Raw genomic sequence first — 25,000 nt, 5'->3', positions numbered from 1 at the left:
CTCACCAGTTTCTCTTTCATAGTCTCCTCTGCTGTCCCTCCTCCTGACCACTTCTCCTCCTTGCTACTGCAACTTTCTGCTGGCAGGCCTACTCACATGTGCTACCAAGACACTGCAGATGATTCAAGATGTAGTGGCACATCTTGTGTTTGACTAACTGAGATGGGTGCATGTCACTCCTCTTTTCAAGTCCCTCCACCGTCTCTCTGTAGCATGAGGTTCTTTCTTTGATGCTTTCTTACAGAGTTGTCATTCATGAGGTCCTCTGCTCCTTCCATTCAGGTCTGCTAGTTTAATGGCATCTCATGATGCCACCTCTGTGTGACATCAAATGTCAATCCAACTCTTTCCATGTATAGCTCATAGTTGGTGTAATGGGCTGCCCTTGAAGCATTTGAAGACTCTCTTGTTCTGTGTTTGCCTATCTAACTGATAATGGCTTTGATAGGTAATTAAAAAAGACAATCATCAAGGGTTTAAAAATATACTCACTAACTCCAGTAAGATAAATGTTATCTGGACCTGATGATCTGATAGATTTGTAGCCTATTTAATCTAAACTGAACTTCTCCCTCCACAATTTCCAAGTCACTCAGAACCTCCTCAGTAGTCCCTTTTACTGTGGGAGGTTATCCTCTTCTTCACATCTTAAAATTTCAGAAAAATGTCAGTTTAGGTCATCGTTATCTCACAATCTGAACATTTTAATTTACTCTTACCTTTTGTTTTATCATGGAAAGGCTTTTGGGGACAACTCTGCTTAAAAAATGACTCCACCTTTTATCAAATATATAGATGATGACCCAAAGTTTTATGTCAGTTTCCTGTTCTTACTCTCCTCAACTTTTATGGAGGTACAGTTCACAGTTGCAATGCACTTGCACCCAGGACTACGGCCCCACTACCATCACACTTAAATCAGGTTTGACTGTCACTGTAACTTCTTTCTTGCACCCCCCTGTGTAGCATAGCTGAGAACATTACTTTGTTCACAGCCATTGGTCATAGAATAGAGCAAACATGACAGTGGGAAGGCAAATTTAATAAGTGTTAATATTCAAGCACTATTACAATAGATAATGCTATAAGTGAAAGCACAATGGAGCGTGGCAAGTGGTGCTGTACATCAGCGGTCCGTGGCAGAGTGTAGATTTTTAAAATGAAAACAGTGTGCTCAGTGTTTGTGGCTGTAGGTGGGTGATGATGCAGAGCTGAGCATCCCCAGAATCACTAATGAGGAAATTGTCTGTTCGTGTTTGCATGTGAAAGCACCCATTCCCTGGGTCATTAGACAGAGCTCAACTGCACCTATAGAGTCTAAAAGGAGCCTCCACATGACATATGAAAACAAGAAAGAAAAGGAAAAAGAAAGAGGTTAAGAGAAAAGAAAAGACAAAGAAGAGCTACAGGATTGAGGAGGCAAGCGGTCAGCCAACCAGCCAACCAGCTGCTTCAGGAGATGCCACAGGATGGTGAGGGATGGCAGCGGGAGAAGGGAGCAGGGTTTGTGAAGTCTTCGTGGATGCCAAGAGATGACGTCAAGAACACAAGCCAGTGTAAGTTGCTGATCAATGTCTCCTCTCACTAAGTAGACCACAAAGGGTAAGCAGAGGAGACGTCGTCAGTGTGGAATGAGGCACTGAGACTTGTGGGTATTTTTAAAAGAAAGATCCTGCCTTTACATTAACATTGCATTTTTGACCTGTATGTTGGATTATTTATTTAATGGATTTTAACTGCCATGTACCACTTGTTTTTATGAAGGATTATTTAAGAAGATACCTGCACTGCATTTTTGATTTGGAACACTTGAAATAAAATGCACTTTGCGCTGATTTACATCTACTCTTGTTCTTATGTGTTTTCACTGCCCTAGTCATCCTCACTCTCATGATTATTGGTGATCCGGGTTTGAGACGATGCCAGCTGTGGGCAACCAGGTCATCACAGGCAATCTAATCCATACAGCTCAGGACGATCCTGCAATTCTGATGTCCAGGCCGTGATAGCTGGTTGAAGTTTCAGTTGTGACTCAAAGCATTCCTGGTCTGACTGCTCAATTTTTCTTTTAGATAACTCATCTGTCCAGTTGTTTAGCTACACTTGGATGGAGTTCAGTTTCCAATTTTTGAAATCAGCTGCTTTGCCTGTTCTTATGCTTCTAATATTAGACCATTTGAGCAATCTGGATGAGAACAGGCCATTCAGCCCAACAAAGCTTGCCAGTCCTAGCTCCTTAATTTTTCTATAAAAAAGTCAAGTTGAGTTTTGAAAGTCCCTAACGTCTTACTGTCTACCACACTACTTGGTCTCTTATTTCAAGTGTCTATGGTTCTCTGTGTAAAGAAAAACTTCCTAATGTTTGTGCGAAATTTACCCTTAACAAGTTTCCAACTGTGCCCCCGTGTTCTTGATGAAGTCATTTTAAAATAACAGTCTTGATCCACTGGACTAATTCCCTTCATAATTTTAAACACTTCAATCTTGTCACCTCTTAATCTTCTTTTGCTTAAACTGTAAAGGCTCAGCTCTTTTAATCTTTCCTCATAACTCATCTCCTGTAGCCCTGAATCAGCCTAGTCGCTCTTCTCTGGACCTTTTCTTGTGCTGCTGTGTTCTTTTTGTAGCCTGGGGACCAAACCGCATACAGGACTCAAGATGAGGCTTCACCAGTGTGTTATAAAGCTTGAGCAGAACCTCCTGTGACTTGTACTCCACAGATCAAGGCGCTATATAACCTGACATTCTGTTAGCCTTCTTAATGGCTTCTGAACACTGTTGTGAAGTTGATAGCTTTGAGTCCACTACGACTCCTAAATCCTTCTCATAAGGTGGACTCTTGATTTTCTGACCGCCCATTGTGTATTCAAACCTCACATTATTCCTTCCTATGTGTAATTCTTTACATTTACTGACATTAAATTTCATCTGCCACAAATCTGCCCAAGCCTGTATGATGTCCAAGTCCCTCTGTGATGATATAATGGATTCTCGATAATCTGAAAATCCACCTATCTTGGTATCATCTACAAAGCTAACCAGCTTGTTACTTAGATTCCTATCTAAATCATTTATGTAAATTAAAAATAGCAACGGCAGTAGCACTGACCCCTGTGGACCGCCAGTCTTAACATCGGTCAATTTTGAACAATGTTCAGATCATTAGAATAGAGGTGACTACAGACCAGTGAAATACGCAGCCAAAACTACACATCACACAACACTAAGTGGGTCAGCTGAAGGGAATACTGGGAATTTATTCTCAACTGCAAACAAAATCCTCCAGTCACCTGACTGTCTTCTATCTCAGTTTTACTGTGCTGATCAATGTAACTGTTTCATGAACTTTTCTAATATGAAAATTGGAAATATCCGCCAGAGGTTGACTAGTTTTGGAAATTCCATACTTGGAGTATTTTATGATCCCCTTTCTTCTTTTCTTACCAGTTTTAAACTCCCAAATGTGGAGGAAATACTTGGTATTGTTAGACAATCCAAGCCCTCTACCTGTCAGTTGGATTCAATTCCTACTTAGTTGGTTAAATTCTGTTTCTCTTCTCTTTCCTCTCTAATAACTAACATCATACATTCATGCCTGATCTCTGAACTTGTTCCTTTATTTTTTAAAATGGCTGTAATAACTCCAAGTCTCAAGAAATCTGGTGTGGATCCCTATAACCTAAATAATTATCGTTCGATCTCAAATGTAACTTTCCTTTCAAAAACACTTGAAAAAACTTTTGCTGAGCAGGTTCACTCTCACCTGACGGACGATCATTTCAGTGTGTCTTTCGTCCGTTTCACAGTACAGAGACAGTCCTGGTTCAAATCACCAATGACCTGCTGATGGCAGCTGACTCAGGGCTGTTAACTACACTTCTGCTCCTTTGATACAATCTCATGATATTCTTCTTGAGAGATTAAAATCGATTGGCATCCCACATGCCTGATTTAAGTCACATCTCTCTGATCGTACACAGTTTGTACAATTAAAACATTTCAGATGCCAAGTTTGCCCAGTTGTTAGTGGTGTTTCCCAGGGCTCTGTCTTGGGTCCCCTTCTATTATTTGTCTTCTGCCCCTCGGTCATGTCTTTAGGAATTTTAATATTCATTTACACTGTTATGCTGATGCCACCCAGCTCTACCTGTCTACTAAGCCTGATTCCCTCTCTGACTGTCTGCAGGAAGTTAATTCATGGCTGTCATTTCTTAAATTAAATAGTGATAAAAACAAGGTTCTTCTGGTAGGAACAAAATCTGTTTTGGATAAATGTGATAATATTTCATTGACTATTAATAATTCTCTAATCTCTTCTTCTTCTCAGGTTAAGAGTTTAGGTGTTATCTTCGGTAGTACTTTAAAATTCAAGGCATGTATTAATAACGTTACTCGGTCAGCATACTTCCATCACCGTTTACATGACCTGAGACAGAACAATGAGCACTGCTCCATTACCAAGTATGCAGGTGACACCAGGCTCATAGGACGCATATCTGGGGGGGCATGAAAGCCACCATCTAAATCAAGTGGACTGGATGGTAAACTGGTGCAATAGGAGCTGTCTGACTCAGAATGTAAAAAAGATCAAAGAAATGTTATTTGATTTTAAGAGGCAGCAATCTGCACGTTCACCCAATGTTGTTCACGGGAGGAGGTACAAACAGTGACTGAACATAAATACTTGGGAACTAACGTAGATAACAATCTTAACTGGAATGTAAACACAAAACAAATACTCTCTAAATGCAATCAGCGTTTATTTCTCCTCCGTTAACTCAAACTATTTAAAGTAGTCGAGGACCTCATGTTGCCTTTTATCACAGTCTGATCCAGTCTGGCATCACTTTGAGGTTCATTGCCTGGTTTAGTAGTCTGACAAACCACAATTTAAAAAGCTCAGCAGATTACTAAGGGTGAATTTATTGGGGCTGACGGAGATGATCTATCAAGTGTGTGTCAGAGGACAACGCTAAAGAAACTGGAAATCATCTCAACTGACGACAGACAGCCATTACATGTAGAGCTGAACTTCAGTCAATCAGGACGGAGAGTCGCTTTGAAAAGCCACTGAAATCACTCTCAAAATATCAGAGAAAATACTTAAGGTTTGATATGTCTCCTGCAAATATTTTTCTGTAAATATGCACTATTAAACTGCCTTACATTTACCTATCTTGTCTCTTGTTCTTAGAAGAATCTGTGAAGTCAAATGTCATGCTTTCTTTTATAGACATGACTAAATAAGAAACCTTGAATTCTGATGAAGTTCCTCACACCCTCTGCTTCCTGTGTCTGAGCCAATTCTGCACCCATCTACACACATCACCCTGAACTCCCACTTCTTTTAATTTGATGCCCAGCCTCTCATGTGGCACCTTATCAAATGCTTTCTGAAAGTCCAGATAAATAATATCATAAGCTCCACTTTGATCGTATGCTTTTGTTGCCTCCTCATAGAATTCCAACATGTTAGTAAAACACGACCTCCCTCTTCTGAACCCATGCTGACTGTTCAGAATAACTCCTGTCCTTGCCATGTGTTGTTCAATCTTATCCTTAATAATTCCTTCCATTCATTTTCCTGTGATGCTTGTTAAGCTTACTGGCCTATAGTTTGCTTGGATCTGCCCTGTCACCCTTTTTATATAATGGGATGATATTTGCCATTTTCCAGTACTTCAGAATCTCTCCAGTGCAGAGACTTCCTAAAAATATGAGTCAAGGGTTTATATCTGTACTCACTAGCCTCCTTAAGAACTCGAGGATAAATATTATCTGGGCCTGGTGATTTGTTTGATTTCATCTTATTTAATCTGAGCAGCTCTTCTCCCTCTACAATTTCCAAATCCCTCAGTACCTCCTTAGTAGTCCCTGTTACTGCTCTGAGGTTATCCACTTGCTCACTTGTAAACACCTCAGAAAAATGTAAGTTTAGGGCGTCCGCTATTTCACTGTCTGTATCTTTTAATTCCCCTTTACTATTCCTGATGAACTTGACCTCCTCCTTAACTGTTCTTTTACTACTAAAATACTGAAAGAATCTCTTAGGGTCGTCTTTCACCCTATCTGCTCTATTCCTCTCCAACTGTCTTTTAGCCTCTCTGATATCCTTCTTAATGGTTGCCCTCATCTTCTCATTTTTTTCTTTGCATCTTCTTTTTTAACTCTTTATTAACGTATTGTAAAGTTGTTGATGTTTTTATTATTTCCTATTAATTCCACATTTAGGTACATACAGTACCTGCTGTGCATTACATGTAAAACATTTTTAAACCTGTTCCACTGCTCCTCGACTGTCTCTACATTTAAAAGCTTATCCCAGTCTATCCTACTTAGACTGTCACATCTGCTCAAAATTAGCCCTACCAAAGTTCAACTTAACAATTTTAGTCTTTGCATCTGTACTCTTACAAAATACTGAGAATTGTATTACATTATAGTCACGTCACCCTAGTGGTCCAATCACCTCTACACCCTCAATTCTATCCTGATTATTACAGAATACTAAATCCAGACAGGCTTCACCCCGTGTTGGCTCTTTAACATGCTGTGTTAACAAACAGTCACTGCTTATTTCTAAAAACTCCTGCTCTTGTGCTCCTCCATCTGCAAGGTTATCCCAGTTAATATTCAGATAGTTTAAGTCCCCCATGACTATAATATACCCCTGTAATCTTGTCTTTTTAATATTAGTAAAAAGATGTTTGTTGAAATTACTGTCTGAATTGGGTGGTCTCTAACACACTCCTAAAATAAGACCTCTTTCCCTAATATTTTCCAGGCGAAGCCACACGTCCTCACTAAGATGGGGCTCATCATCCAACTGAAGAGGACTTAGATTTGAATTCTGTTTGGCATAAACAGCAACCCCACCTCCTTTTCTGTTCTGTCTGTCCTTCCTAATAATGTGTACCCCTCTATGTTACACTCATCCCCATCTTTGTTATTTAGCCAGGATTCTGTTATTGCTATAATATCATAATAATGCTCCTTTACATAAAACTCCAACTCACTTGTTTTATTTTTAATACTTCTAGCATTAAGGCAAGCTATTTTGAATGTGTTATTCATTTTACTTTTATATTTAGACATTGGGCTAGAATTTACATTACTATACATTGTTATTTTTGCACTATTGTTTGTTTCTCTGTGTATATTTCTTATCCTGGCCTGTCCTAAACTCCCTGCCCCTCAACCAGCCTATTCATACACCTCCCCAAAACATTGCTGACACTCCGGTTACGATGTAACCCATCACGGCTGAACCATCTGTTCCAAAAGGAGTCCTGATGCCCCATAAACCCATACCCTTCTACCCTGCACCAAGATTGGAGCCACACGTTAAGCCTTCTAATCTCCTCAGTCTTACCTGGACTGGCGCGTAGCACAGGCAAAACTTCAGAGAAGACCACCTTGTCAGTTTTGCTCCTCAGCCTGGCACCTAACTCCTTAAATTTGTATTGCAGAACTGACAGACTACCCTTATGTATGTCATCCACCTCTGCCCTGGCCAAGAGCCTATCCACCCTTCCATGGAGGTCCCCCACCTGTGCACCAGTAAGGCAACACACAGTGTGAGACTCTCTGTCTCTGGAGCAATCATGCGCTTCACTCTCTCTAATGACGGAGTCCCCAACTATCACTATGTCTCTCTTTCTAGGAACTGGTTTTGAGGTGGCCCGATGGGATTCATCCCTGCCTACCACCTCAGAATCTTCAGGGACACCATCCAGCTCCGCAAGTACATAATAATGGTTTGACACTTCTAATTCTGGGGTTGATGCCGTGTTCATCCTTTACCTTCCACCTTGTGACTATAACCTCCTATCTCTATCTGTCTGGTCTGGATTCTACTCACGCCCCACCTTGGGGGTGCACACTATCTCTCTAAAGAACACCTGGGCCAGGTCCACCAATTCTGTACTACTGTACAAACCAGGCCAGCAAACTCCTCCTCCAGTTCAGCGACACCTGAGCTTGAGATGTCGGATCAGCTGGCATCTCTTGCAGATGTTGCCCTCATAGACAACTGGCTCCTCCAAACCATCATCTAAAAAGTCCAACATCCAACAGGCCTTGCATTGCACTAGCCGCATTTTTAAAACTTGACTTGGGGTTACTAAAACTGCCTTAACTTTTTAAATTAAAATTAAATGATTTAGCCTAAATGATAAAACTGAAAAAAATTTAAGAAAATAAAATTAGATTATAGAACTGCTAGAGCTATTGCACACCTTCTGGCCCCCATTAGAATCTCTGAAGCCTACAGAAAAAATCATAATTCCAGGCCACCTTAAATTCCTTTGCACCTAACGAATGATTGTGTTTTTGATTTTCAAATGTGTCACTCGGCACAATCAGCAGGTAGCCTGCTCACTCATCCCCAACCAAGGAAGCTGAAGTCCCTTTATCTGGGAATTAGGAGTCTGGAATTGTATAAAGTAAATAATTTATTGTTATCTGGAATACATACATTTCATTTGTGTTCTATGTCTACAATGATCTGAGTAAAAATAGGAGTCTGGAATTGGATAAATAAAATACCGTTCTTTGGAATATTTACAATTCATGTGTGTTCTGTGTCTATAACGATCTGTGTAAATGTTAGATAACAGGAAATGCGAGGCAAGAAATGTTAAACACATAATTAAAACAGAAACTTTTTTATGTATCTATATTAATAAAAGGCAAAGCCCTGACTGACTGACTGACTCATCACTAATTCTCCAACTTCCCGTGTAGGTGGAAGGCTGAAATTTGGCAGCTCATTCCTTACAGCTTACTTACAAAAGTTAAGCAGGTTTCATTTTGAAATTCTACGCGTTACGGTCATAACTGGAACCTACTTTGTCCATATACTGTATACGGCCATAGCCTGCAGCTCGGTCGCCGTGTGAGGCAGAGTTGTGTCCCACATCATCACGCCTCCCACATAATTGAGTGCCTGCCCATATAAGGTAAATATTCGTGGGTGAAGGACTGTGCTTAGCATATTCATAAGTGTAGCTACTGCGGAAACCCTCTGACACTGAACAAGCCTTTGTACACATATCAATAGGAAAGCAAGGTGTAAAGCTTAAGTTTAAAGTACGTTCATAGACACGCTACCACTAAATATTCGCAGGCAAATCCACAACTTAATAACGGGAATGCCTGTTAAACATCTTAGATTCACGAGTACCGATTTGGGAAGTGATCACTTCGATGAATGAAACCTGTTCAAAAAATGCATTACACAATTGAGAAGGCAGCAAAAGAATATGAAGCGAGTGACGCATACAAGCATATTCATGAGTGCAGCTACTTCGGAATCAAAGCACGGTGTAAACCTAAAGTTTAAATTAAGTTCATAGACAGGCTGCCGCTGGCGTTTGTCATGCCCTCGAAGAATACGATATTCGCGAGATACAAGTTTAATGAGAAGACACAGGGTTTAAACGAGACTTTTGATCACTTTGTAACAGAGTTAAAATTGCTGGTATGCCAGGTCTGAGCTAACATTAAATAAAGCCGTGGACATCGCAAGATCGCACGAGATAGCACAAACACAGCTGAGAAGCTTCGATGCATGTACTCCGAGCGGCTCACGTGAACTGACTTTGCAGGACTGGGAAAAGTTGAATTACGTTCATAAACACGCTACCGCTAAATATTCGCAGGCAAATCCACAACTTAATACCGGGAATGCCTGTTAAACATCTTAGATTCACGAGTACCGATACCGCAGTGAACACTTCGATGAATGAAACCTGATATCTTTACAACGGTTGACAAACATGGAATATAACTTGAACACAACACATCCTCCAAATACGAACCTGATTGAAAGAAATAATGATAATCAAATCCTTGATGACAGTAACACTCATAACAGTCATAAAACAATTACATTGACAATCATGTTATGTTATTTTTAAAATGTTTCCTTTTCTTTTTCATAACTTCTTTAACACGCTACTTCTCCGCTGTGAAGCGCGGGTATTTTGCTAGTTAGTAATAATGACAAAATGCCGATGTGAGGTGTATAATGTGTGAAGGCTGAAGTCCAAATATCAAATAAACACTTTCACAAAAGGTATAACAAAATACGTGCATGTTTATTCAAGAATATAACCGACAAAAAAGAAATTGTTCAATTTAGATGTTGCTGTCAATGAGTAAATACCCAAGCCCAAATGTCAATCGACAGAAGGCTGACATGTCTGCTTGGCTGGTGCAACAGTAAGAGCTGCTGTCTCGTAATCAACAGGTTGTGGGCTTTCTCTGTTTTGAGTAGTGAGCTGCTATTACTATTACTAAAAACATACATTTGATTTGAGTCTGTAACATTGGTGTAAATTTTAGCTACTTGTAAAAGTTAGCACTTGTTTTGTTATTATTCAGTTTTATGCTCTCAGTGACGTTCACGTGGTACCACGAACTTAATTCTCCCTCTTTGAGTCGATGGCATTTATGTCCATTCTTTTCACAAGAGGAGTGATGACCACAGTTGGTGCTGTGGTTGATGACTTCTCATAACTATTTGTTGTACTGGTAATCAAAGACTCAATGCCCTGTGACCGCTATCAGACTATCATGCGGCATTTGAGCTTTGACAACAAAGACACCCGTGCAGAACGTGTGGGAAACGACAGATTTGCCGCGATCTCGGACATCTGGCAACGTTTTGTTGAGAACTGTGTTTTGAGTTACAACCCAGGGCAACATATTACTGTTGATGAGCACTTGTTTCCAATCAAGGTCCTTTGTCCTTTCTTTCAATATATCTCTATCAAGCTTGATAAATTTGGCATAAAGTTTTGGATTGAGGCAGATTTGAAGACAAAGTACATTTGCAATGCCACTCCTTATTTAGAAAAAGACCCCAGTTTTCCACAGGAGAAAGACTTTCCGATACTGTGGTCATTAAGCCAATTCTGTACAAAAGCAGAACTGGTACAACAGACAAGTTCTTCACATTGCTATTTCTGTGTAATAAACTGCTGCACCACAACACAACGGGAACATCTAGCTGCTGGTACAGTAACTTCAGTGTGCAAGCAATTCTCCACACTAATGCTTAGACCTGGCAGTGCCATGCTGACAGTGTATGCACCAAAAAAGAAGAAGCCTGTCTGCATTGTCAGTACCATGCACCATAATGTGGAGATTGGGCAAGATCGGAAAAAAAATTGTTCAAATGACAACTCAAGTTCAAATGCCATAGCGTTTTCAGATAGTGACGTTTTCATACATGTATGTGTGAGTGCATGCGTGGGAGAGGAAGAAACAGAGTTGATCTCTTTCAAGTGGTTACTGGAATATAAAAGAAACACTTTCGTAAAGGCATAACGAAACGAGTGTGCTTTTATTCAAAAATAAAACTGAATAAAAAAATCAAGTGACAACAAGATACCCAGAAGACCTGATCACCAGCATTTGTGTGTCTGCTTATATCCCTTCAGCAATATCTTTTACAAGTAGCCAACATTTACACTGACTTTTACAGACTCAAATCAAATGTATGTTTATAGTAAAAATAATAGCAGCTCACTACTCAAAACAGAGAAAGCCCGGACTTGAACCTACAACCTGTTGATTACTAGACAGCAGTTCTTACCACTGCACCAGCAATGTCAGCTTTGTGTGAATTGATATTAGGGGTTGGTTTTTTACTCATTGACAGCAACATGTAAATTGAATATTTTTTTTTCATTTGTTGTATTCTTGATTAAAAGTGCACTTACTTTGTTATAACTTTTGTGAAAGTGTTTATTTGATATTTGGACTTCAGTCTTCACACATTATACACTTCACGTTGGCATTTTGTAATTATTACTAATGCATGAAAAAAGTTTCTGTTGTGTTCAATATTTCTTGCCTTGCATTTCCTGTCATCCTACATTTACCCAGATCGTTATAGACACGGAACACACATGAATTTTAAATATTCCAAAGAATGATATTTTATTTACCCAATTCCTGACTCCTAACTCTCAGATAAAAAGACTTCAGCTGCCTCAGTGGGTGGATGAGTGAGCAGGCTGCCTGCTGCTTGTGCTGATCGACACAATTACAACACAAAAGACACTGATGTAAAGGTGCAAAGGGATTTAAGGGATTTTAAGTTTTTTAGTAGGCTTCAGGGATTCTAATGTTAAGCTCCTATAATCTTCTCCATCTTGATTGCCTGCTGCTTGTTCTTCTTTGAGGTTAACATTTCTTTTCTCTGTCTGTTCTCCTAACTTACTGCTCCTCTTATTATTTACTAAAAAGCTCTTCAGTTATATTGTTTGTACTCCTTGGTATTAATGATTAATGCTGTTGTTATTCTGCTTAGCTGCTCTACTTCTTGACTGCTAAGAACTTTAAAAAATATATAAAAAACTTGCTTAGTGAATATTTCAGCTAGTTAATTTCCTACTGTCTAATGTGCTCCTACCGCCCTTTGTGCCTGATCAGGTGTTTTAACGCTGACCACCTACCTACATACTACTGAGCCTTCTACTTTATTACTTTGAAGACAGCCATGGCTCCCTTTATTTAACTAAGGAATTGCTGTCTCTGTTACTTATTAACTATGTATTGCTATGACATACTGTAGGTTATATAATTACTTATTTACTTACAAGTGCCAGTAAAGCTACAGCTGCTCGTAAAAAGCAACTTCTGCAAACACACTCCTAAACACCCAGTTGCTTTTGCTCCTGTGCAGGTGAACAAAAGCCCTTCTAAAGTGAAAAAAGCTTTAAAAATTCCAGCACGATTCTTTAGCGGCAACCTAAACCCAAGTATATAGGAGCGAAATGTATTTTTATTTAACTCTCACACTACAGAAAACACAAAAACTCTCAGCAACTCCCAGCTGCTTCTCTCTCAATTGCAAAGAAGACGTCAGCACGTCAGTATGTTAGTGTGCTTCCTCTCAGCGTGTCAGACTATAGTGAGGCATACTTGAATAACTTAGAAACAGGGGCTATAAAAACTCTCTTAAAGTCCATACATACTTAGTGCTTGATGCATTCAATTTAAACTAATTCTTATCTCTTGTCATTGAAAACATGGCCAATGAAGTAATATCCAACAGCAGCATTTCTACAAAATCTACATTTACAATACTGGAGAGCTTTTTACACTTTCAATTTCTAATTCTCAAAACCTTGAGATAATTCTTAAGCAAATGCAGAAGCATTAACAGATGAGGGACATTTTGCAGTATTCAGCTGTTTTAGCAAAGAAAAGGAATGCAAAAAAAGTTCTGCTCCGTCACCCTACATCTCCTTCACTGGCACACTTCACCTAGTCTATGATGGCTATTTATTGCTAAAATGTTGCCAGAAACTCTTTGGGTCCTCCTTGCTTTTTTTGTGATATTTCTTTCCAATGACCTTTTAAACTTTCTTTTATCCTGTCTGTCACACACGTGCACATAGGGGACATCTCAAGGGCTCTAGTGACTGTAATTCTACTGTCACACCAAGGGTTGTCACTGCTTCTTAATGTGTCTTTCTCTCTTCCTGCCTCAGCAGACTAGGGGCCTCATGCATAAAGCCAAGTGTAGAATTCACACTATAACATGCCGTTAAGGACAAAAGCGTAAATGTGCGTATGCACAAAAAAATCCAGATGCATAAATCTGTGTGTTCGCCAACTTCCACTTTCTTCCGCTCCATAAATCCCGGTCAGCGTAAAAAGTAACACACTTTGCATGCGCCTGCTGCGACTCTCCAACTCCTCCCAGAATTACGCCTCTTTGACTATGCAAATCAATATAAATAGCCCTTAAGCTTAGCGTTTTGTGAAAAGGCAATGGCAAAAGCACGGGGGAGGCAAAGAAAAACATACTATTTAATGGTTTAAACAGTGGTATAAACAACAAAAGGAAGTTAATCGAGTGATATAGCGTGTTTGAGAAACGCGAAAGCTTAAGTTTACAAAGTTGCACAGTGCCCGAAATAAAAATGAAGTTGCCAGATAACAAAGTTGCCATGAAAAGGTGTGTCGTAGCCCACTGTCTGAGTGTCATATGGAAGCTTTTTAGGGTACAGAGAAAAGAAAAAAAAATAGTGACAGTGAGAAAAAAGCTAAAAATATCAACTTTAATCTCAAAATTTCCACTTTAATCACGTAGTTTATTTTGTCATTAAAGTAGAACATCATAAACTTCATCTTAAAATCGTTTAATTTACTAGTTTCTCAATCCCATCGTAACTAAAGTAGCACGTTAAATGCTTTATTTTGTATTTGATCTTCTATGTGCTCTTTGTGTGTGAATCACTATGTGCTTCTTAAGCGGGCTTTCTCTTCCTCTGACAGGAAACAGAATCCATTACATTCGTGATATTACAGCTCCCTGAATAATTAAAATACTAAGATGTATACTTGAAATCATTTTCATGATGACAGGAGTTAAAGTATGTTATTAAACATGGGAACACAGTGGTGCAGTTATTGTTCATGCCTCACGCAAGATGCTTGCTGCGCCATGTGCGACCTTCGATGAAATGATTTTTTGTAGCAGTACTGTCTCTTTCAAATGTACTAACCTTCAATTCCTGTCCTTCCTTTTCTTTCTCCAAATACCCAATCGCCACACAATCAGCTCTGTAACAGAGATTAAGCCATCTGTAAGCTTAGAACGCCGATTCTTCAAAACTCTTAAGGAGTTTTGAAATATCGTCATAGTATGTGTTTAATTATTCTATCCATCTATCCATCCAGTGTCACGTCAGCACCAGCAAGAATACAACACGAGGCAGGAACAATCACTGGATGGGGCGCCAACTCATCACTAGTGCTGAGGCACCGTGTCCTCACATGTTTAATTATTAACAATATAGATTATTCAAATTTTGTTAAAATTTTATCTGTACAATATAATAAACATATTTCACTGCATTTCACCTTAAAAATGATATTGTCATCATATGTAAATACGCGCTTTATAAAGTGGCTCAGGTTGTGCAATATTATGTCTGTAGTTCAAGTTTACAGCGAGGTGATTGTACTTATAAGTACAGACATTTCTCCAAGGAGCACGATGGACTGATTGAGTGCGTTTATAGTTCTTGTGATGAAACTGTTTCTGAACCGCAAGGTTTGTACAGGAAAGCCTTGTCGTATGAGAGCAGTTCAAATAGACAGCATGGCTGAGGCAGCGTGTGCTTGATGCTGTATACCGATAATTCTCTTTCCAATCAGCTGCTGTAGAGCTGTGATTCACACTCAGATACAGTGATATAAATACTCCAAGTGGTGCAGTGAGAGGAATATGGAAAAAGATGTTCCGCTGTGGCAACACCTAATGGGAGCAGCTGAAAGAAGAAAGTGCAGTGAGAGTAACAACGCTAAAGCAGTTATGGTATTTGGAATAATTTGGCCATTCCGTGGACCATTATATTGTTACAGGATAATTACAATCAGATGCATTCAACTAATAAACAATATGCAGTTAATTTCAGTGTATATGATAAAGCCGTGTCCATCCGTCCCCCTGGACCATTTTCTTTCTGCGAGGAGGACTAAAAACTGGAAGCTATGTCATCTTTTCTAGTTCTGTACTGAACTCATGTCTGAAAAACCTTTATATAATTATTTGCTTTTTTTTATATTATATGTAATCCAATTGTATGGGGTTACCATGGAGGTACCCAACTCTTTATCGTTGTCCTTTGGTTCTCTTACAAGTCACAAAAGTCAAGAATTGTCTGGCAATAATGCTGAGGCCTTGAGAACTCAAACCATAGAAATCTCCAACAATCTGTGATAAAAAATGAAAGGGATGACCTTCTTACCAGTCAGAGGTAAGGACCTGACAACAAACCTGTAAAGGCCTGGACAAATGAGCCTGTGATTATCTGTCTGTTAAAGAAAATTAAAAATGAGTCTGAAGGTATCAGAGGGCACACTGAGCTTAGGACTTAATGGTGTCAGGGTGCTAATCATGGGTCTCACCAGTAATGCTTCATCTACTTCACCTAATTTTGTGTTTGGACATTCAGAATTTTACTGTGAACAGGACTTCAGTGACTTACTCTCTTCTGTCACCTCCTCCATTAATCTTAAGAGGTTTGGTGATTGGAGTCTCTCAAGTTGCTCAGCCAGCGCCTCCCACAGGCCGATTAGCACCACTCTGTCCTTCTTCATTACGTCACCGATGAAGGCCTCCACAGCCTCTGTCCCCTCAGATTCTTCTTTGAATTTGACAATCTGAAAAACAAGCAAGATGTTATGTTTAAGGGCTCATCTCTCTGGCTAATGTGTAACTTCCTTTATTATGTCCTTTTTGTTCATCTTTGGTCCTTTGATTATGACTGTTTATGCTATTGTGATGTTTGTTTTTTATTTATATAATTATGTATTTTTATCAGTTTTGTTTTTGTTTGATTTTTATGTGTGGATGCTTGTTCTGCCAAGTCCCATATATTTTGAAGATGGTCCCAAAAGAAGTGGGGCCACCTGTCAATCTCCGTTCAGGGACTGCACTTCCCATGAGCTTTTATAATGCTGGGAGCATTAGAACATTAGAACAATAAAAAGATTTAGATGAGAAGAGGCCATTCAGCTCAATAAAGCTCGCCAGTCCTATTCACTTAAATCCCCAAAAATAACATCAAATTGACTTTTGAAGGCCCCTAAAGTCCTACAGTCCGTCACACCATGTGGTCACTTATTCTGTGTGTCTGTGGTTCTCAGTGTGAACAGAAACTTCCTTATGATGAAACACGAAATTTACCCTTCACAAGTTTCTATCTCTGTCCCCATGTTCTTGTTGAACCCATTTAAAAGTCACAGTCTCAATCCACTGGACTAAATCCCTTCATAATTTTAAACACATCAATCATGTCCCCTGTTCATCTCCTTTTGCTTAAACTGTAAAGGCTCAGCTCTTTTAATCTTTCCTCATAATTCAACCCCTGTAGCCCTGAATCATCCTAGTCGCTCTTCTCTGGACCTTTTCTAGGGCTGCTTTGTCCTTTTTGTAGCCTGGAGACCAAAACTGCACACAGGGCTCCAGATGAGGCCTCACCAGTGTGTTATAAAGGTTGAGAAGAAGCTCCTGTGACTTGTACTCCACACATCAAGGCGCTATATAACCTGACATTCTGATAACCTTCTTAATGGTTTCTGAACACTGTCTGGAAATTGATTGTGTTGAGTCCACTAAGACTCCTAAATCCTAATCATTAGGTGTACATTCAATTTTCAAAATCCCAATTGTGAATTCAAACCTCACAGTTTTACATCCTACGTGTAGTACTTTACATTTACTGACATTAAATTTCATCGTCAAAAAATCTGCCCAAGCCTGTATGCTGTCCAAGTCCCTGAGTGATGATTCAACGGATTCTTGATGATCTGCCAATTCACCTATCTTGGTATCATCTGCAAACTTAACCAGTTTGACATTTAAACCATTTATAGATATTAAAAATAGCAGCAGCTCCCACACTGACCCGAGCCGGACACCACTGTTGATATTAGCCAATTCTGATAAGGTTCCCTGCACCATCACCCTCTGCTTTTTGTGTCTGAGCCAATTTTGCACCCACCTACACCCCACACCCTGAACTCCCACTTCTTTTACTTTGATGTCCAACCTCTTTACACGACAGCTTATCAAACTCTTTCTGGAAGTCAACATAAGTAATATCATCTGCACCACTTTGGTCATATCATTGTGTTGCTTCCTCATAGAATTCCAATATATTCTTTAAACATGACCCCTCTCTTCTGAACCCACGCTGACTGTTCCTAATAACTCCTGTTCTTGACAGGTTTTGCTCAATCTCTCCCTTAATAATTCCTACCATTAATTGACCTGTGATGCACAATAAGCTTACTAACGTACAGTTACTTGGATCTGCACAGTTACCCTTTTTAAATAACAGGATAATATTTGGAATTTTCCAGTCCTTCGGAATTTCCCCACAGTGTAGAATCTTCCTAAAAATATGCACCAAGGGTTTATATCTGTACTTACTAACCTCCTTAAGTACTCGAGGGTAAATATTATCTGGTCCAGGTGATTTGTTTGATTTCATCTTATTTAATCTCAGCAGCACTTCTCCCTCTACAATCCCCAAACCCTCAGTACCTCCTTAATAGTCCCTGTTACCACTGGGAGATTATCTACTTCCTCACTTGTGAAGACCTCTGAACAATGTAAGTTTAGCTCATCTGCTATTTCATTGTCTGTGTCTTTTAATTCCCCTTTACTATTCCTGATGAACTTCACCTCCTCCTTAACTGTTCTTTTACTACTAAAATACTGAAAGAATCTCTTATGGTCGTCTGTCGCCTTATGTGCTCTATTCCTCTCCAACTGTCTTTTAGCCTCCCTGATATCCTTCTTAATGGTTGCCCTCATGTTCTCATACACTCTACGATTCACTTTGTAGTTATTAGTTATTTTAGTGTATTATATATTAGTTATTATTCCTTTGCAGCTTCTTTTTTAACCCACTGAAGAGTTATTTTAAATTTCCTATGTATTGCAATTTAGATATGTACCTGCATTACACGTAAAATGTTTTAAAACCTGTACCAATACTCCTCGACTCTCTCCACACTTTAAATCTTATCCCAGTTTATCCTTTTAAAACTTCATATTTCTAGCATTAAGACAAGCTATTGTTAATGCGTTACTCATCTTACTTTTACATTTAAACATTGGGTTAGAATTTACATTACTATACATTTTATTCCTACACCATTGTTTGTTCCTCCATGTTCAGTTCTAAACCTGGCCTGTCCAGAACTGCCAAGCCATTCCCCAGTTTAAATAATCCTCGATTGACCTCCTCATACTCCTCCTTAATACGTCGGTCCCTCTCCTGTTCAGATGTAACCCATCATGGCAGAACAGCTCCAAAAGGAGTCCCAATGCCTCATAAATCTACACCCTTCTTCCCTACAACTAAATGTGAGCCATGTGTTAAGCCTTCTGCTCTCCTAAGTCTTACCTGGACTGGCACGTGGCACAAGCAGAACTTTGGAAAAGACTACCTTGTCAGTTCTGCTCCTCAGCCTGCCACCTAACTGTTTAAATGTGTATTACAGAACTGACAGACTACCCTTATGTATGACATTTGTTCCATCATGGTCAATGACAACTGGATACATCACCACTCCTGCCAAGAGCCTATCCACCCTTCCAAGGAGGTCTCCCATCTGTGCATGTGGAAACCTGCTCTTCAATTTCCTAATGATGGCACCCTCTACCATTTCAACCTCTTTTTTTGGTGATTGGTTTTGAGGTGGCTCATTGAGCTCCTCTTGACTGCCCAACACTTCAGAGTTTTCAAAGACAGCAGTTTGACAATCCCAATTCTGGAGTTGATGACCCTAGACAGAGTACACCCCTCACCTTGTCCTTACATTTAAATGTGACCCACCTGATCGGTCTGGAGACTCCACCAGTGCCACCTCACTAAAGGACACCTGGGCCAGATCTGCCAGTTCTCTAATACAACGCAGGTCAGACAACTCCTCCACCAGTTCAGTCACCCTGAGCTCGAGGTGCTGGATCAGCTGGCATCCTCTAAACTGGAGTGTCATGTGACTAACAATGTCCCTAACAACCATAAAATCATGGCCATAGCCCTTAGGAGGTGTCACAATGATGTCATAAAAATTCAAGATTAGAGGTTTGAGATCTTTGTTGTCACAAACATTGTGAGAAGCAGAGTGAAATTGTTGTGCCACAGATGCTGTGATGTATAAATACAGTAAATTAAAAAGGAGTAGCAGAAGATAAATAAATAAACAGCACAAGATAATTTTAAGATAAAGACAAAAAAGATGTAAAGATAAATAAATCAATGTTCAAATTTTAAACCAGGGCAACACACATTTGCTGATTAATTCAAACTTCACTTATAAATTGAAAAAGTGAATCCTGACTTTCCTCGACTAGATGCTGTAACTTGTGGCAAATTCTGACACCTGAATCTCGGAAGATAGACGTTTAATCTCCAGGACTCTCATATTTATGGGCATTGACATGGATTGTGACCAAGCAGGACAAGAAGTGGTAGAGATTACTTAAAGTTCAGAGTCTGCTTAACGCGTGCAGAGAAGACGCAGCAAACTCCTCAAACTCAGATGGTTGACGTTAGCTGTGGCTGTAGAACAAGAAAATGGAGGAACCTCTGTCTACATGTCTGCCATTCTCTGTGTGGGTATCCTCCATCGTGTGTAATCTTGTTTGTAATTGAAATCACTTTTATCCTGTAGGTTTTCTCTGGATGTTGTTTGCTAATCTTCAGTGCTGATTTGATGGTTCAAACGTAATGAATGAGGCCAACAAAATCATACAAAATTTTGTTGCAGACGGTTGCAGCCCTTGTGGTGGAAGAACTGGGGGACAGGGCATATTCAGGGCAATACCTCCCGTTGAACACTAGAGGGCAATCCCCCTGGCTCACAGCAGCGCCACAGATTTGGAGCACAGAAGCTTAATCCTGCTGGGGCTCATGGCCACCGCCAAGGGGGTACCTGGACCATTGCTGAGCCCTGGGCTGCAGCACTTCCATCACACCCAGAAGAAGATCTGAGAGCACCTGGAGCACTTCTGGGTACCCTATGAAAATGGCCACCTCAATCCATTTGAGGAGTCAGAGGAGGAACATGAAGTTTGGTGGGAGACGTAAAAATGTAAACGCTGACAATACTGGGAGAGAGGAGTAATTAATACTGAATGCTTTTTAGACTGAATAACTTCTGTCTCCTAAACCTACTATCCACCTCTAAAAAATCAGGTACAGTCAGCTCTCTGTATCCACAGATTCAATCAGTCTCTCCCAGCACTCATTTTTTCAGTATTGTTCGCCTTGTGTCTCATTTGTTCACTCTCTGTGCTGTGTGTGTGGCTGGTTAGTTTAGCACTTGGAGGTTTGGTTCTAAATGTTTCCTATTAGTAAGCCTGGCACATGCACTCTCTCTCTGTCTCTCTCTGCCATGCTGGAAGCAGCGACATTGGCGATGTAAAGCGGTTTGCTACATACCGCTGCATCCTCACTAATGCAATATTGTCAGACGTAATTGTAGGTTACAACATGTCCTCTCAATAGTTAAACATAGGAGCTCTCATCACTTCATGTCCATTGTCAATAGCAAGTATACACAAGACTTTTACCTCTAAAATAGAAAATTGGTTGCAGAGAAACAAGCAAAAGTCAAAACACAAGAGCAGTAAGCTGAACATCTCTCTGTAACTGTGGATGTGTGGCCTGATAGGAAGATGAGAGGCTACCTGGGATAGCAATGGAGAAAGAAACCCTTGAGCTGAGGTCCAGTCTGCTGTCATGCAAATGGTTTGAGTGAACACACACAAGTGATCGAATATGTGAACAGTTGGAAGGTCTGTGTAGTGATTACAGGAATAAACACAATGATTAATTACATTATAACTAATGATTTAAAAGCTTATATATCAGGAGAAGGTACTGACCAAACATGAGACCTGAAGACTTGTGCCCATAAAATAACAGACTTGACACCTGACTTGAGTTTACTTCAAGGACCTGAGACCTATATAGGACTCGCTTCTTCTTACTTAGGACTCGCTTCTTCTTACGTGAGGTTTAAGACTTGAGATTTACTTGTGCTTGCAAAATTTGGGACTTAATCACACCTCTGACTAAAACTGACACTTTGTGATTTGTCCTCACTCTTCAATCAGGAAACTGGAGATTCTGCCTCGTCATGGCACCACTTTGTCATGTGATCAAGCAGGCCACCACGTCCCACAATCCCCCTTTGTTTCTCCTCTCTTTTCAGTGCCCATGACCAGACTGGCGTCTCCTTCACCTTTCACCAGTCACTGATTGCAGGCTCAATGGTGCCCAATGGCCGCCCAGGGGAACAAATAAGAAAATGTGCGTACGGAGACTTGATGAGCTGCTTTAAAAGTTGGAGCATTTTAACATTTTCTAATCACTTCACCAAAGGTATTGTTATCATCATTTTGTTTATGACATATTTTTATAAAGTGAATCACATTCAGAAAGAACAGCAATAACAGAATATACGAGTAATTCCATGTACTACGAGTGAACATCAAACATCTTATAATAACATTTTACAATATCAGGTGGCTGAAGTCGCCTTCACAGACAGCAGATGTCTACTCGAGTGATGTGAAGGTTTCTGCCCTGTTGTGGATGTGGAGGTCTGCAGATAACTGGAGTTCAAACATCTTAAACATCACATTTTATAAAGAAGCAACTGAGAGAGAATTAAAATCTCAAGATAAAAATTTTGACTGCATCTGAACATGACAGACATGAGGTCACTGCGGTCGATAAATGACAGAGTTAGTGACATGTTAAAGATTATAATCTGTAGATAATGCAGCTGTGAGATTTTTTTAATTGTTGCACAAATCCTGAGGACACGTTTAGTCACTGAAGTGTTACCGAGCCGTCTGTCACACATCTGTACTTAAGTCGCTTTCACATTTAATGTAATCGACATGAACACCATGTCACTTCTCCACTTTGATGTTAAGCTGCCGTGACTGAGATTCACGCAACATGAGTGCGGGATGGAATGGAGGATGAAGAAGAAAAATGTTAGCAAATATTGAGATCTACTGCTGCATTCTGGGACTGTAAGGGATGGTGATAAGTAATAAAAAATATAATAACTACCATACTAAATAAATAAAAAAGGGCATTATTTAGTGAATTGAATATATAAACACACATTAATGTCATTCGTTCCATATATGGTAGTAATTTGTCATCTGGCTCCGCCCACATCTGACCCCGCCCCATCCTGTGGTGTATTTGCTTCAGCACACGACTGCAGGGGTTTCACTGTTTTGCCATCAGAAGTGGTGCTGAACAAGTAAGAAATATACAGTATATATAAAAAATATAAAAGTTGAAGTAAAAGCTCTGATTATAAATGATGAAGCGTTAAATTTATCTGTAACTGAAGCCACACAGAATGGTTCTTTGTATTCAGACAGTTGAGTTCACAAATTCACCAATATTTTTCAACTACAGATCTTGAAATTTCAAAAATGTGTACAGCGCACTACAATCACAATATCTCAGTGGACATCGGACTGTCGCACACATTAGACTTGAAGAATAAACGTGCCACATTTCACATTTCAATCCACTGGGAACCAACGTCTTTCATACTGAGAATCGGACAGACAGACAGAGAGGCAGACAGACATGGCTATCACAGTTGTTGTTTTTTGCATTTTATGAGAACAAACCTAAACAGGAATGGAGCTTCACAATCAAAAGAAAAGAAAGAGTTGAAGTATCATGTGAACAAAGGACAGAAATGGAGAAGATGACAACTGATTACAAGTGAATGTAGCCTAATGACAGAGAGGCCTGTCACTCAGGTTGGTGCTTAAAATCCAAAGGTGACTCCTCCAGTGACACTCACATTGACTACACACACACACACACACACACACACATCTGTTCTCATTCATCCAATTCAGAGTTGTGAGGGTTGCAGGGCCTATCCAAACAGCACAGGGTGTAAGGCAGGAAACTGTCCTGGACAGGACCAACTCACACACACACACACACACACATTATGACCAAATAACAGGTAATAATTAATACAATAAGTACCAGAGATTCTTTTAAGTATCTTTCATTTGTTTTACACTCACGTTATCTCTGTGTTACATGTAGAGTTAGGAATACTGAATCATATTAGAAAAGAAAGTTTCTGCCAGTTGTGAGCCAGCTCTCCATGTCGCTTGACTTCCACTGCTGCAGGTGAGACCTTCCATGAAGTAACACGGGGACACCAAGAGAGCGGTTAGAGTATCCATGATGCATTACGCCTGTCGTAAAGTCAATTCAATGAGAACAGGTGGGTGTGAAAAGAAGTGAGCCCAGCACTGACCTCTACTGGTGAACTCAGACAGCAGCTCAGAGGTTTCAGCAAATCTAAAATGTTCAACCTGCTGTGATGTTCTTTAACGTAAATATCCCATTAACGTCTACATACCACGCTAGAGTATAAAGATATTAAATTAGTCACAACTGTCCATGTCCTCCCTTGGTTGATGAGACTTTCAGAACTGCACACTGTTGTTACATCTAAAAACCAAAAATAAAATATCTTGGGTACTCTAAAACATTTTTATTTTTTACTTTTACCAAAAAATTAAAATTTTGTCCAGGTGCCTCTGCAGATGTGCTGCTGATTCTGAAATGATCAAAAGTGACCAACACACCAAACAGAACTGGAACTGAATCACATGTACTGGTCCCTTATACCGGACCCTTACTGTACACCAGTTTAGATGGACCCCACAAAGGCTCTCCTACCTCATCACTGGTGAGGATCTCCTTGCTGACCAGGCTCTCCAGGATGTTCGTCATCTTAGCTTTGATCAGATAGGCCAGGCAGGGCCTGAAGTACTCGGTGATCTTTAGGAGATCTTCATGACGGTATCTTTTGAGAACCTTAGGAATGGTCTGAGTCCAAACTGTACAGAGAACAGAAGACAAAGATAGAATAACAAAGATCCGTGGAGACTCAGGGTTACAAGTTAGACCAACACAAACCTTCAGAGTCATAATTAGAAGAGTCAAGAAGAAGATAAGCAAGTTAAAGTTCTGTGTAGCTGAGCATAATTAGGAAATCAACAAACAAATTAAAAGATCAGGCTCGGTTATGAGACTAAGAGAAGAGTATGAAGATAAAACTGAGTATCATTATGAACAACGCTGCACATCCTCTCTCTGACACACCAACATTGAGGACTTTCAGCCAACAAATTACTCAGCAGATGTGGGTCAAGAAACACGACTGGGGGTCCAACATACCAACAGCAATACATCTGTATAGTGTCTCAATGGGACTGGGGCTGGCAAGTCAGAAGTTTTCTTTTTTAAAATTTCTATCTATCTATCTATCTATCTATCTATCTATCTATCTATCTATCTATCTATCTATCTATCTATCTATCTATCTATTATATAACACCTTTCACTCTATCTATCTATCTATCTATCTATCTATCTAT

At 39.8% G+C, this 25,000-nt stretch overlaps 1 protein-coding gene across 2 annotated transcripts in view; it reads right to left on the bottom strand.

The window, feature by feature from the left end:
* Window positions 1-25,000, bottom strand: part of LOC120520792 (NACHT, LRR and PYD domains-containing protein 3-like) — a 69,306-nt gene that overhangs the window by 5,773 nt on the left and 38,533 nt on the right. For both annotated transcript variants that reach the window (XM_039742875.1, XM_039742876.1), the window contains 2 exons: window positions 24,300-24,460; window positions 16,017-16,191 (listed from right to left, as the gene is read on the bottom strand). In XM_039742875.1, the coding sequence (XP_039598809.1) occupies window positions 16,017-16,191; window positions 24,300-24,460 (336 nt within the window). The remainder of the gene's footprint in view (window positions 1-16,016; window positions 16,192-24,299; window positions 24,461-25,000) is intronic.

The sequence above is a fragment of the Polypterus senegalus genome, unplaced genomic scaffold, assembly GCF_016835505.1.
Source record: "Polypterus senegalus isolate Bchr_013 unplaced genomic scaffold, ASM1683550v1 scaffold_5160, whole genome shotgun sequence".
NCBI lineage: Eukaryota > Metazoa > Chordata > Cladistia > Polypteriformes > Polypteridae > Polypterus > Polypterus senegalus.
The sequence above is the reverse complement of the archived record's forward strand: the minus strand, read 5'-3'. Positions and strand labels throughout refer to the sequence as shown.